The sequence below is a fragment of the Myodes glareolus genome, chromosome 2, assembly GCF_982192425.1.
Source record: "Myodes glareolus chromosome 2, mMyoGla1.1, whole genome shotgun sequence".
NCBI classification, from domain to species: Eukaryota; Metazoa; Chordata; class Mammalia; order Rodentia; family Cricetidae; genus Myodes; species Myodes glareolus.
This window is the reverse complement of record NC_142027.1, coordinates 79,238,179-79,253,056: the sequence shown is the minus strand read 5'-3', so window position 1 is coordinate 79,253,056 and position 14,878 is coordinate 79,238,179. Positions and strand designations below refer to the sequence as shown.

At 44.7% G+C, this 14,878-nt stretch overlaps 1 protein-coding gene across 1 annotated transcript in view; it reads right to left on the bottom strand.

The window, feature by feature from the left end:
* Ehhadh (enoyl-CoA hydratase and 3-hydroxyacyl CoA dehydrogenase) overlaps positions 1 to 10,686 on the bottom strand; it is a 33,516-nt gene extending 22,830 nt beyond the window's left edge. The window contains exon 1 of the mRNA XM_048453821.3: positions 10,526 to 10,686. Within this exon, the coding sequence (XP_048309778.3) occupies positions 10,526 to 10,599 (74 nt within the window). The 5' untranslated portion in view covers positions 10,600 to 10,686. The remainder of the gene's footprint in view (positions 1 to 10,525) is intronic.
* Positions 10,687 to 14,878: the final 4,192 nt, after the last annotated feature.

Here is a 14,878-nt window from a genome sequence, read left to right as displayed (position 1 = left end):
AGAACACACTAGACACCTGCCATTAATACGTGAGGGATAATTACCTTTCACCCAGTTCCCTTTCACCTAGACACAATTAAACAAAACCTCCTGCTCCTGACTTATTAATAGGAAGTCAAATAAACGGAATCTGAGCCATTACATAACATGGAGAAATCCAAAAGGAGCGAGCAGGTGTCCTGCAGTATCTGGGCGGAACTGCTTTGGGATGCACCACCCCCCAGCCTGACAAAACCTTCCCATGGTCAAGTCTGGCAGATAAAACTCTGCAGGACTCCCACAAACCCCTGACGAGCCATCTTTTCCAAACTTACAACAAACCGTACAATACACATGCTGCCTAGCTCAGAGCGCACTTTTTTTTTTTCTGGAATAATGACAAGATTTAAAAAAAGGTGACTTCCTCAGTGAGGACTCAACTGTTGTGGACAGAACACCATTGAGTAAGCGGCAAATATGGAACCCATGGCCAAACTGCTTCCTTCTGGACTTCCCTTGCCTGGGAGCCACTGAGGCAAGGGCCAGGGCTATACATTACAATCACACTCTCATCTTTTATTCATATTCCTGTTGTAATGGTCTGTCCTGTCCCTTTAAGAGATAAGCCCTGACCACTCCCTCTCCTGTCCACTTCCAGCAAATCTTCCTTCCACTTCCAGACTGAGTTCCTTCCTTTCCCAGCTTCTGCCTCTCTCCCTTCTCAGCCAGGCTCTCCCCATGTTCCCCCCGGCCTGCAGAATGGGCCAACTGAGGACGCATGGAACCCTGGGCTCTGCAAACAGGTGTCTTTACAACAGCTCTGCGTTGTGTCTGCCTGAACGCCAACCTCTGTGCACACCAGCAGCTTCAGTAGTGAGTTTTCCCCTTCCAGTCTGCCAACCACAGCCTTCATGGTTACGGTTGAGCCCTTCACTGACTTTCATCTCTGGTTTCTTCCCATAGCTAAAAACATGATAAAAACACCCCAGGGTAGTTCTCCCGCACTAACACTGCACACACTGTTGCATATGTGTTTTTTGCAGTGGCAATGCCTTTGATAGGGCCCACCGAGAGCATCCACTTTGCCCAATTCCTGTTTACCTTGTATGTGTGCGTACATACATATAACTTAAATGTACCTATGTTTACTATTAAATGTTATAATTGTCTGTTCATTGTATCTCATTCCAGATTACAAAGCAATAAGTCCCATGCTTTAAACTGGTATGTACTTTTAAGTCTCTTAATCCAACCCCGCTTTACCTGTTAAGTTGACAGCCAGTACAGTCAAACTCGGACCCAGCTCTCCAGGCAGATTCTATACTGTAATTATACCTAATAAACACCCTCAACTGCTCAGAGATCTGGGGAATATGGCATTTAAATGCTTAATTGTTAAAAAAAAAAACTTTTCATAACAAAAAGAGACAGGTTGGCTCCTAGCAGCTGCACTCTACTTCCTCCAAAGAAGACAGAAGACAGATGGGCACAGAACAACATCCATCTGCAATTCACTTCAACTGCCAAGTGCTGACCACTGGGAAAAACTGCCTCTCATCTAAACTGAAGATCACCAGACGTGGATAGATCGCTGAAATCGACAGCCTAGCTGCTCAGGTCAAGGCAGGCCTGTCTTCGTACAGATTTCTTAGCCCACAGGATCTTCTGGAGCCTGGCAGGCCCTGCACTAAACAGCAAAAGAAAATATGACCCTCAGTGACCATGGAGGACCCTAAGGAGTAGTTCTACATGCCCCCCCATCCACTGAGGCAAGCAGATCTTCCTTCCGCTTCCAGCCTGAGTTTCTTCTTTTCTTGCCCCACCCCCCCGGAAGAAGCAGCTTCTGCCCCTCTCCCTTCTCCCCACCTCTCCCCGCCCCGTTTCTCTCTCTCTTTCTCTCTCTGCTCTTCTCCCTTCTCCCCTTTCCCCCTTTCCCTTTCCCCTCTATAACCCAGTAAATAAAAACCCACTTTCTCTGCATGGCATGCCTAATAGGTCTCTGTTTCTCACCTGCCATGTGGCTCCCTGCCTGGCACCAGCTGCCTTCATGGCCCACCATGCTCTTGTGCCTGTTGCCTGCTGCAGCCACTTTACCATAACACTTGTTCATTTTAAAAAACTCATAGACAGAAAAAAAGGGGAAAAAAGTGGCTACAAATAAAAGAACTGGACCATGACCAGCTGAGGGGTATCATGGCCTGTCTCCCAGCTTGGACAGTGGAATCTGAGAAGACATGTGAGCCACAGTCTGCTTCACGGCAACAAGCCCTTCCCTTCTTTGGAACTATTAAAACAATGACAGCATCCAAAATCCAAACAGAAAGTTTATTAAGTTAAATGTGTCCAGTTTTCAGAAAGAAAGAAAGGAAGGAAGAATGAATGAATGTGAAACATGCCAAGTATGTGGGGTTAGGTTTTAATTTCAAAAAGCATTATTTTCAGTTATGTGTCTGTGTACACGTGTTTGCAGTTGCTAGGTAAGATGTGGGGTCTCGTCTTATGAGGGTGGTAGTTTTAGAGATATGAACGGTGACATTCTGGGGGAAGATGCAGGAATACCTTCTCCAGAGACCTTAGACTTTGACTGGAATAGAAAGAAATTCGGCTAAGCTGCAATTAAGGATTTATAACATTTGGGAGGGGATGAAGAGAAAGAATTATTCAAATAATAGCTCAGTAGGCAATCACGGTGGCTCTCATCTTTAATTTCAGGACTTGGGAGGCAAAAGTTAGTGGATCTCTGTGGACTTGAGACTAGCCAGGGCTACACATTGAGACCTTATTTTTTTTTTTTTTTTTAAAAAAAAAAGCTATGGAGCGGGGGATACTTGGTAAGCTAGAAAGTTAATTACCCACAAAAATTAAGAACAAGAAAGAACAAAAGTATAAAACAAGGAAAAACAAGGAATTCATTTGGTGAACAAGCTAAAATGTGATAAATCATGTTCCTTAATGTAAACGGTAGGAAAACACCTTAAAACAGAATGACAAAGTCCTTAGGGAATAAAGGCGAGGCTTTTGCCTTTGCGGGGCAATTATTTTTTACCTACTTAATTTCTACCCTTTAACCTTTTGCCTTTGACTGGTTAATCAGAAACAAAATCTGATCACGAAAACAGATTCTGAACCGTCACATGCAACCGGTGTGGGCAGCCTTCTAGACCGGCCCTGGATTATGAAAATCCCCACATATGGAGGTCTATTATACAGAAGGAGCACATCAGCTGCCTGGAGCCTATGGCCACTGCCATCTCTAGACTCCTCAGAACTGGAGCTATCCTGGGAGTGGTGGCCATGCATAAATGAGGGGAAACCCCTATGTTTATCAGGGCCTCAGGCACACTGGGTGTAGTTACGTTTTTAAATCCGTGTTGGCTGCATGGCAGAAGGGAGACCCAGAGATACGAAAGGCCACCACCGTATTTTCCTTCTGGGTAAAGAATGGCAGCCAGTGGTGGCTCACATCTGTCATCTCAGCTCTTGGACGCTTGGGGCAGGAGCATTGTCTCAAGTTCAAGGCTAGCCTGCATTATAGAGTGAAATCTTGTTTCGAAAATCCAAAACAAAAAAAAAACCCAACCACCCCTCAGACGACGATGAATGACTGGCCTCCACCAAATCACCTCAGCTGGTGCTACGAGAAGACACTGGTGTTTACTGTTCCAACCACGCCTCTCTTTTTATGTGTGTTTTGGGTAACACTGAACACCTCCCTCCAAAAAACAAAACAACAACAAAAACAAAGACAAAAATAAAGAGAAAGGATGAGCTGCTATAGGGAAATCATTGCTGCTAGACAGGAGCTGGGGCTCCCACAGCCTGAAGGGAATGGCCATGGAGTAGGGATCGGGAGGAGAGGGGTGGAGTGGGGGTAGGGGGAAGATGGAGTCTGTGGAAAAGCCGGCTGTCCCTGAGTGCAGAGCAAATGTTTCAGCTTTGCTCAGATCAAGTGTTTCCCTATGGACAGTATTTTCTAAAAATTGAAATCAAAGTTTATCAAATCAAGTTTGAGGCTTATGAATCAGTCATTTCCTCCCCAAACGGATAAGAAAATCAGACAGTCCAAACTAACCTCTAAAGACGGCTTTGTTACACAAAACCGGTTTCAGTAGTGCATTGGTACGTGTGTCTTCAGTTCTAAAGAAAAACTTTCTAGTTTTAACTCTCTGGGTTACAGGGCAGAGCTGGTGGGAGTTGGCTTGGGTACTGAAAGCCTCTGATTCCAGGGCCAGGCCTGGTAAGCAGCTAGGTGCTAAGTCTACACAATGCCAACACCCATCTGAACTCAAGCAAAACGAGTCTGGCTAGATTCAATGTTAAACTGAATGATAAAGCCCAAAATTAGTCCAGTAAGCATGTTTATGAGTTACCTTTCCCCTACTACTTTTAACCCTTGAACCTGGAGGAAATAAAAGAATCCCCGCCCCACCCCCTGCCCCCGCCCAGTTCTAATTAATTAGTGATCAGATCACAACACAGCTTGAGAACTGTTACATAGTATCCACAAGTCCACAAACCATACACATTTCCCTCTGCATCTGTGGGAACCAGGCTCGCAGTGACCCTCTCTCCACGGGACCTAAATCTTCATAATAGTGAAGTCCCTCATAGAAAATGAGATAGTATTCATATATACACACATCATCTCTAGACTACTTACAATAGCCCATAACCTGGAAATGCTATGGAAATATTTCTTAAAATACATTAGTCAAAGAATAATAACAAGACCGGGTGGTGGTGGTGGCACACTCCTTTAATCCCAGCGCTCGGGAGGCAGAGGCAGGAGGATCTCTGTGAGTTCGAGGCCGACCTGGTCTACAAGAGTTAGTTCCAGGACAGGCTCCAAGGCAACACAGAGAAACCCTGTGTCGGAAACAACAACAAAAACAAAAACAAAAAACTAAACAAACAACAACAAAATAACAAAGGGAAGAGAATCTATGTGTTTATTCAGGAGACTTCCATGATGGATGAGACTACTCTTCCCACCCAGGGTTGGCTGAATGGCAGATGTGGAACAGAGGGCTGGATTTTTTTCCCTCTTCTGGGTAAAATGTGAGGCCCCAACTGAGCCACAACTTTGATGGGTACCACTCTAGAATGAGGTGCTGGCTCTTCCCACTTCACCTCGCTTCTCTACTTTTATTTATGTTCTTGGTGATTTGGGGGAAAGTTCATAAATAGGAAAAACTGGAGAAGGAACATGGCTTTGTTTGGTTTTTTTTTCTAGGTTAAGGGGAGAAAAGCGACTAGGAAAATTATTAGACATAGGGTCAAGTCTCCCCTGTATCCTCTGAGGAATTCTCCAACTTTAAAGATTCAGGGGGCTCAGGAGGGGCCACAGCTCCGCAGCACTGGAAAGACTCCAGCAGCTAGGTCAAGTGTGTCCTCCCCACACCACATTGCCAGGAGGAGAGGACAGGGCATGGGGACATTGCCTGAGTGCCTACTGTGTTTCTTTGACTACAGCTGACTTTTCGTTTTCAACAGTTTAAAAAAATACAACCAGGCATGGTGGTGCTTGCCCTTAATCCCAGTGCTCGGGAGGCAGAGTCAGGTGATCTCTGTGAGTTCAAGGTCAGCCTGGTCTACAAAGCAAGTTTCAGGACAGCCAGGGCTGTTACTCAGAAAAACCCTGTTTCGAAAAACCCAAAAGATTAGACATAAAAAATGCTGTAGTAATAAAACATGCCAAAGTAACCTCTAGAGGTAAGTTTGGCTTTAAAAATCTAAGTTTTCTGTTATGAATGTATGTCTTCAGTTCCAATGCAAAACATGGAGTCTCTTACTATGCGAATTACAGAAAGAAGAAAAGAAGCCAACACTGTTTCAGAGACTGGGCTAGAAATCCTCTCTACCGTGCACTTAGAGCAGAGCTGACATTCACATGGAGAGAAGAAATATGAATGGCTAGTCTAGCAATGAAGGAGTTAAACTACTTCTTTTGAAAAATCAAAGCTGCTCCAATCAGCACATCTCACTTAACTAGAAAGAGGTAACTTCATACAAAACAAAACAAAACAAAAAACCAAAACAACAAAAACAAATAGCAAAGGACTAAGGAGGGAGGTAGGAAAGAAAGAAATTTTGTTTTCTGTTTTGTTTTGTTTTGTTTTAAGTGATTTATCAGTACACTTAGTGAATTAGCTGCCAAGGGGAAGGTCCTCAACAGCCAACTTCTAGAAAGGACATTTGACCTCGGGAATACAGGGGATGCTTGCCCTTGTGTAGGTACGATAGTTACCTTTCCCCTAGTTACTTTTCACCCTTTAACCTAGAGAAATCAAACAGACTTTCGACTGGCTAATTGGAAATCCAATCGGATAATGAACTAGATTTAAAAGCATGACATAATATTTACAAGTCCAAAAATTCCATGTATTTGATCCTTGGTATATGTGGGAAATTAGTTCTAAGACTTTCCATCCTTCCCAGAATTCTAAACCTCAAATGTTTAAGTTCCTAATGCAAAGTCTTGTTCTGCATATAAATTATAATTTTAGACTATTTGTAATACCCCACAACATGGAAACGCTTGTTAATAGTTTTTATAAAAGGAAAAAAGTGTGTGTTTGCAACAGAGACCTAAGTATCCTGGATAAAACGACACTTTCTATCTATGGTTAGCTGATGCAAATCCAAGGATGCAAAGAGCTGGCTGTATTTAAGAGACTCTCAAATTGAGCCAGCATCACCTCAATCAGTGCTGGGAGAAGACAGGGAATTCTCCCATTCCAACCCAACCTTCCTCTTTTATCTGTGTTCTTGTAGACTCTTGAACAAGACTCAGAAATGGGAAAAGGGAAATGACTGTAACTGATCCAGCTCTATCAAATCCAACTGAGAGGTTCCAGCAAGGGAAGGTCCACTGGAGCTGAGAAAGCACTTCCCCTACTTCTGACACCAGATGTGTGTGTGGAGTTGAGATGATGATAACATTCACTGACTGAGAAAATAGCTCAGTAGTTAAAGTGCTTGCCATAAGAGCAACACACATGATTCTGGAGACCAGAACCTATGGAAATGCTGGGTGGGTGTGGTGGCTCGAAACAGGATCCTTGGACCAAGCTAGCGAACTAGACTGGCCCTGTCGGTGAGCTCTGATGAGGTGGGGAGCCATCAAGGAAGACTCGACGTCAACCATGAGCTTCCATACTCATACATGATTATATAGGTATAAGGATGTCATCACGCACACATGTACATTTGAACATGTATGCATGGACACCACACCTATATATGAGAAAAATAGGGAAAACAAAACAAGATAACATTTTGTTATCAGCTTCTTTGACCATGACACGATTTTCCTACCAGAATTTTTTTGCTATTGCTACTTAATTCAAAATTTATCAAATCAAATTTGTGATCTACAACCAGTTTTTTCCCAAATAAAGAAACAGAAGTAAAACTTGAATATTCCAAAATCTGTAACATGTGAGGACAAGCTAGGTTTCAGAAAATTCTTCCAGTTCCACATTCTGCATGCATGTATGCATCTCCAAATTTTATGCACTTAATTTAAATTTAAGGTTTTTTTTTAAACTAGGTAGGTTATAGTAATAGAAAATGTTGAAGCTGGGCGGTGGTGGCGCACACCTTTAATCCCAGCACTTGGAAGGCAGAGGCAGGTGGATCTCTGTGAGTTCAAGGCCAGCCTGGTCTACAAGAGCTAGATCCAGGACAAGCTCCAAAGCTACAGAGAAACCTTGTCTCAAAAAAACAAAAAACAAACAAACAAAAAAACAACCCCCCCCCAAAAAAAGAAAATGTTGAAAACCATTGCTCTGGAAGACAGGTTAAGTCATCAGCCATGTTCTACACTTAGGAAGAACCTGTAACTACCAAGAACATGGCTGCCTACTCCAGCAATGAAGGATTTTAATTGGTTGGGGGAGAAAAAAGTATTAGGCAAGTTATCATACCTCATTCATGTAAAAAGAGATAGTTTCCCACATAAAATTAGAGAGAAAGAAGGCCAAAAAGCGTTAAGGTAAAATACAAGGGAGCTGTTGGTGAACAATCACGAGGCTGGAGCAGATGCTGAGAAAGGGGCTTCTGTAGGGACTGGCCACAGGCTGCTCGAGGTACATGGAGGACCGCAATGCGGAGCTGTTTCCAATCTCCGTTTCTTTTAACATGTACAACTTTTTAAGTTAGATACTTAACATTTCTCCAGACTGGGGAGGGACTGAGCAGGTTAAAGGCTAGAAACACATCATATGAGTACCAGAAGGACTGTGGGTGTGAAACTGGGGATTCCGCCCTCACCTCTTGATGGACATAGTGCCTCATTATGGACAGAAAGTTTAGCAGAATCCATCTCTCTAGTAATCCTTTCGGTATACAAGCATCCCAAATGGATAAGGGATCATTTTGCTTATGCTTTCTTTGTGAAAACACGTGGTGCCCACTTCCTGACTGAGATCAAGAGTAAAAGGACATGGTTAGTATTTTCTTCTATCCCCCAAACGGCCAGTAATTAGATCTATTTGTGTATGGTTTTATTTCTGCACACTGTATTGTACTACTATATCAATACATACTACATATGTATCAGTGAATGCCATCCTTCACATTAAAATAAGTACGGTGATATATTAAGCCAGGTATGGTAGCTCACACCTTTTTTCCCAATATTTGGTCAGCAGAGGCAGGTAGATGTCTGTGAGTTTGAGACCAGCTTAGTCCATATAGTTCCAGATCAGCCAGGAGTACACAGTAAGACCCTGCTTCAAAAAACTGTAATATTAATAGTAAGGATAAAAGTTTGACCTCTGTGGGCACCAGGCATGCATGTGGTGCACAGACATACATGCAGGTAAAACACCCATACACATAAAATAAAATAAAAAAAGCTCAAATTTTTAAAAATAAAATCTAATGGCAGTGTGGTTTAAAATCTCTCAATATGTCTCCTCTTTTCTGTTTATTTTTATGATTTATTTTTTTAGACAGGGTCTGCATAGATCAAGGCTTCCTACTGCCTCAGTCTCCTGAATGCTGCGGTTCCAGGTGTGCGCCAACCTGGCTTTTGCTTGTTTTGCTCCAGCGGCTTGTGCTGGGAATGTCCACCAAATGGTCTGTTTTCACTTTACTTATTCTGCTGTTACACAACTATTTCCTTGCGATTGAAGCACTCCTTCCTGAAGGAGGAGAAAGCCTAAGATTCAGGAAACCGAAGACACTGACAGGGCACTGGAAGCTGAACACTTTCCCCATGTTTAAGATGCTCAGGAAACTCAAAGAGTTGAAGATTCACAATCTCCACCTCATCCCACCCCCCCGTTCCCCGGGTTACAGGAGCAGAAACAATTGTGTGTGTGTGTGTGTGTGTGTGTGTGTGTGTGTGTGTGTGTGTGTTGTGGGGGTGGTCTATGCAGAGCTCCCGGGATGGGATGTAGTTTTCATGAACTGTCATGTTGGGGTGGGCTTTCCAGTAGTTTTCCAGTAGAACTGGGGTGGGTTCAGTAGTTTTGGAAGCACCTATGCTCTTGTAACTAACCTCAACAAACTCACTAATCTACGAATAGTGGAATAATTGGGTGGAATAATTTATTTGGTCTGCCACAGACACCCTCTCTGGGATGAACGGATAGTTGGTCTCGTTTGCTGTATATAAGTATTCTCAGTTTGTCTGGGTTTGTTCACCAAAGATCATCAAAGCAGGGCTTGTGAATGGAAGCAGGGGACCAAAAGGTCACCCGAATATCCAGGCCACCCCTCTCTGCCCTAATTGCACCCTTATAAGTAGGGAAGGATTATGGGAGAGAGATTCCTACATAGCCAAGCAGGACTCATGATCTTTGCTGCGGAGGGCTGCTTCCAGTGTGGCTGCTCTAAGCTTGCCCATGCTTCCGCTCCTAGCACCCTCACCCAGGGTTCTGAAAGTTAGCTTAACAAACCCACAGGTGCTCCCTGCGCCCCCGCTGAGTGAATTTGGCTGGAACTGCACCTAGGGTTGTCCTTTAGACTGCAGGAAGTCTCCCTTAGGGAAGGGATTTTAGCAAATCTCAGTGAAATGTTATGCAGTATCTGTCATGATCCGGTTCACCACTTCGGCAGTCTGCGCACGGGAGACTCCTCCTGAGGCTAATGGAGAATTATATTCTATTCACCAGTGATATGGAATGAACAAAGTAAATGAACTTGATCATTTTCCAAAAGAACAAAACAGATCTCACTTTTAAAAGCAGTGTGCTAAGTGCATTGCACAGGAGAGCATCGTAGGTGAAGAAAACAAAACTTCAGCTTTTCAGAAAATGCTACTCAGTAGGCCTCTTCTGACGGGCAGCGTTGACACGCTTGGGGACCATACTTGGTGCTTTACTATATAGCTTTGGGGGTTGCAAGCCGGCGGGAGGGTTGCAGGAAGCCACGCCTCTGTAGATTTGAGACCCGCCAGCCTGAACCAGCCCAGAGCGCGCTGTGAATTTAACAACGAATAGAAGGAAGGCCCGAGTCAACAGTTCATTGGCCGGCCTTTCTAAGGGAGGCGAGCCCCCACCCAGACCCGCCACACCCCCAGACCCGGCGCTGTTACCTGACCGCATTGACCGGAGGGTTGCAGAGGCGGATCAGCGCCAGGGAGTTAGGCAGCCTTAGAAACTCAGCCATTTTCTGAAGGTATCCTGCACCTCTGATGCCTTGGGCAGCATGGGTCTCCTTTTCTGGGCCGCCCCGAGAGGAGGGGCACGCGCTGGGCCAATGCGAGCAGCCGCTGCCACCGCCTCCTGCCCCTTGCACCAGCAAGGCTGGCTGCCCTCCAGAGGGAATGGCCAAAGGCAAGCTGCTGGGTCTCACCACTGAAGTCAAGCACGTGCTCCCAAAGCAATCAGTCACCTGCCCCGGCAGGAAGCCCCGAGTGTCCTGTCTACTCATCCCTCTCTGGTTCTGCCCCTTCTAAATGCTGGAATTTCTTCTCATAGTTCACCCACGAGCTGCGCACCTGTTATAGGATGGATGTAGGCTGGATACTGACAATAAACCGTGCCTTGTCTCTTCCCTCTCAAAGGTCAGCCTGAGCAGGGTCCTTCCATATGCGTATGCTTCTCGTGGTTGCCAAAGCCCACCAAGTAGCCCAGAAGACAGTGTGCAGATCTACAGGAAATACACACAGGCACGCGTGCGCGTATAAATCTTCACTGATGTCTCCCAAGTTTTAACAATGTCTAAAGATTATTTCCACACATGTTCTTTACTTCCTGAAATTAAGAAAGGGTCTAGCTGACTGCCCTGGAAGTCCCGGGTACAAGCAGCGGTCAGAGTCACCCCAATAATCGGAATCCACATGTCAAGGACAGCCCGGCACCCAAAGCACGCCCTCGGATGCCAGCGATGACAAGAGCCTCCTGGGAGCAAGTGGCTACTGACAAGCGACAGGAATATCTGTCTAATGCCTCTAAAACCGTGCCTGTTCTGCAGACTGTAACCCATCCCCAAACTCCCCCAGTGTGTTCTGTTGGTGGAAGTCTGCACGGTCAGTCCAGGTCTCCCCTAAAGGAGCAGTAACTTCAGCTTTGCCTCCCTCCAGATACTGGTATTCAGGAGAAAACGCCACACTATCCCAGGTGCTCAAACAGCTAGAGGTCAAGGTTTAATAGCACTGAGTGGCCTTAGCACACCTCACCCCATGGGGCACGGGGAGATAATAAGCATACTTTGGAGCCAACTTGAGAGTCTTTGTCCTCTCCGCAGTGGCCGCTGTGTCTCTGCATTTGTATTTTAATTGAGCACAGAACTTTCTGCTGTGTCCCTTGTCATGGAATCGTGGTGTAAGCTTCTGTGTAAATCTAAAACGCTGCCTGGCTGTATGGGGTTGGCTCCTCATCAGGGACATGACCTGCAAGAGGCAAGTGAAGCATTTAGGGGACACAGTTCAAAGGGCAGTTAATATCAGGATCACCTGGTGCTGACCTTGCTGGCTCCTCAACAAAAACAGGCTCCCCCACAGTCCTATCGATTAGTCCCTCTGTAAATGTTACACATTGTGAGACTACCGGATACAGCTAGGCGGTAGCATGCTGTGGTACACCATTGTCCTTAGGCACGGGTTCCATGTGTGTTGAGTCCATGGATGGTGGAATTCGTCAATTATGTGGTTTCTCTCATGTTACTGTTCATAGACTGCTTGACTATTTGGTAGTTTTTTGATCGTTGGTGTGAACTGCCATATCCCTCTGTTATTTGACTCAGGTTGTCTTCTGAAGCGCCATTCCCCAAGGGTAAGCACTGCACACCTTCTGCATGTCACCCCTTTGCTCAAGTCCATTGCTTTCACTGTAGCAACTCCGTTGCCTTGAGCCCCCAGTTCACGAAGGTATCTCGGGTTTGTTAATGCTTCAAAGGAACCATTGAAAGCACTGGAACTGCTACGGTGCCCAGGAGGTAAATGGTGAACACTATTGAAGATACTGACCTTTTTTTTTTCTAATTTATTTATTTATTTATTATGTGTACAATATTCTGTCTGTGTGTATGTCTGCACGCCAGAAGAGGGCACCAGACGTCATTACAGACGGTTGTGAGCCACCATGTGGTTGCTGGGAATTGAACTCAGGACCTTTGGAAGAGCAGGCAATGCTCTTAACCACCGAGCCAACTCTCCAGCCCCTAAGATACTGACCTTTTACTGCTGGCCAGCACAGGTCTCCATCTATGGGAAGAACAGGGGTGGCTCCTTCTCCCCATCTCGAGATCTCTGTCTACTGGAAAGCTCAGTCTGTCAGGCAACGACTCCAATTCAGTCTCATTGAAAGGAAGGAAGATACCCATGGGTCTAAAGGTCCTTCTCATTTTAACTTTGCATTATGTAAGTTTTTAAGTGTGCACCCAAAACGAGAGCACAGTAAAGCGGCAGTACCAGTCTGTGACCACCGATCGCTGTTGCCTCCCATGCTGTAATTTCACTCACAGAACTATGGTGTTTTGGCATTGACTCTGCCCAATGCAGTATGATGGTGCTTGGCATGGTGGTGCAAGCCTGTAATCCCAGTCAGCACTCAGGAGGCTGAGGCAGGAGGATCACCATGAATTTGAGGCCACCCCGGGCTACATAGAGGTCTCAAAACAAGCAAACGAAGGTGACATAGTGGCCTTTTCTCCATTCTCCTCCCGACTCCTCTCTATTGTGTCGCATGTCCATCCCATACCTGCCACCATGACTTTTCAAAAAAAAAAACAAACAAACAGGTATTTTAATAGGTAAAAGGGCAAGGGCACTAGAGGTGGCTAGAGAAGCTCAGAACTATCTTTGGAATTTATTTACTTTTTGACTCAGTCGGCAAATGTTTATGACCTATCAGCTCCCAAAGTCTCAGGGAATCCAAGTGTCATCATTGTAGGTAATAGATCAGTAGGTCAAAGGAGAGATGGGCATGGGGGAGGCCAGAGAGAACAAAGACTGATTTTACCTCCGGGCATCTAGTCATCAGCCTGGTAATGCTGCCTGGTAATAAGCCTTTACTTATTTTTCCCATGTCGCATGAGCATCATAGTGTTTGTTAAAAAGAACTTGGGGCCTAGAGAGCTGACCTGATTATTTAAGGTCATGTGGCTGTTAACAGAGATTCCTTCTGAGGAACTGAATCACACACCTGGGTGGTCTAACAGCCCTGAGATTTCCAGGGTAGACCAGCAGCTTGGAGTCCCATGACAGCTGGTTAGAGCTCAAGTCCAAAGGTGTAAGGATCTCTGCAGGCAGAATGCCCACTTCCTTAGGATGCCTCCCTCAACTTTTTTCCTCTAAACACCTCCAGTCACCTGGACAAGGCCCACCCATGTTATGGAGCATCATATACTTTATTCAAAACCAGCTAATTGGGGCTAGAGAGATGGCTCATCAGTTAAGAGCACTAGCTGCTTCTTCACAGGACTAGAGTTTGATTCCCAGCATCGACATGGTAGCACTCAGTTGTCTGTAACTCTAATCTCAAGGAATCCGAAGCCTTCTTCTGGCCTCTTTAGGCTTCAGGCTTGCACGTGGTTCGTAGGTATACGTGCAGGCCAAAACACCCACACACATAAAAATAAACTAAAAAAAATATATATCAGCTGATGAAAATGTTATTTCCATCTAAAGAATTATTTTAAGGAAACACATAAAATAATGTTTCACCAAAAAGCTGGTTTTTGTGGCCTAATTAAATTGACATAGAAGATCAGCTGTCATAGAAGACAGAGAACAAGATTTGGTTCTGTGCATATGAAAAGAGAATAACTTGAGTTTATTTTAAATTTTTATTCTAAAAAAGAAAATAGGTTATTGTTTTTTTTTCCTTGCTCAAGTGTGACAATCATACAGGAAGGGACGTTAGGAACCATAACATCTTTAAGACCAAATGTCCTTATTAAAATGAACAATGATGAGAAACACTGTTCCCAGGGTTTAGGCCAAAAGGCCTGGCTCAGAGTCCCCAACATTAGAACTGGCCACCTATTCCAATAAAGCCAGGCAAAGCAATGAATAACACGGAAGGTCAGAAAAGCGAGAGTCATCAGTGTGGGGTGCTGGGAAGAACAGATGAATGGGTTCTGTGGGCACAAGTTCACCTTCCAGGGGCTAACAGGACCTTTGTACAAAAGAGAAATGAAGGAAGAAGTTGGGTTGTGATCTATGATGTGGAATGTCCTTCTGTATATGTGTTGCTTTTATTGGTTAATGAACAAAGCTGTTTTGGCCAATGACTTAGCAGAGTAAAGCCAGGTGAAAAATCTGAACAGAGATATAGGGAGAAAGAAGGGAAAATCATAGAGATGCCATGTAGCTGCCAGAGGAGAGGGATGCCTAGAATCTTTCCAGGAAGACATGGCCTTGTGGTGATACACAGATGAATAAAAATGGGTTAATATAAGATATAAGAGCTAGCAAGGGATATACCTAAGCTATTGTCCAAAC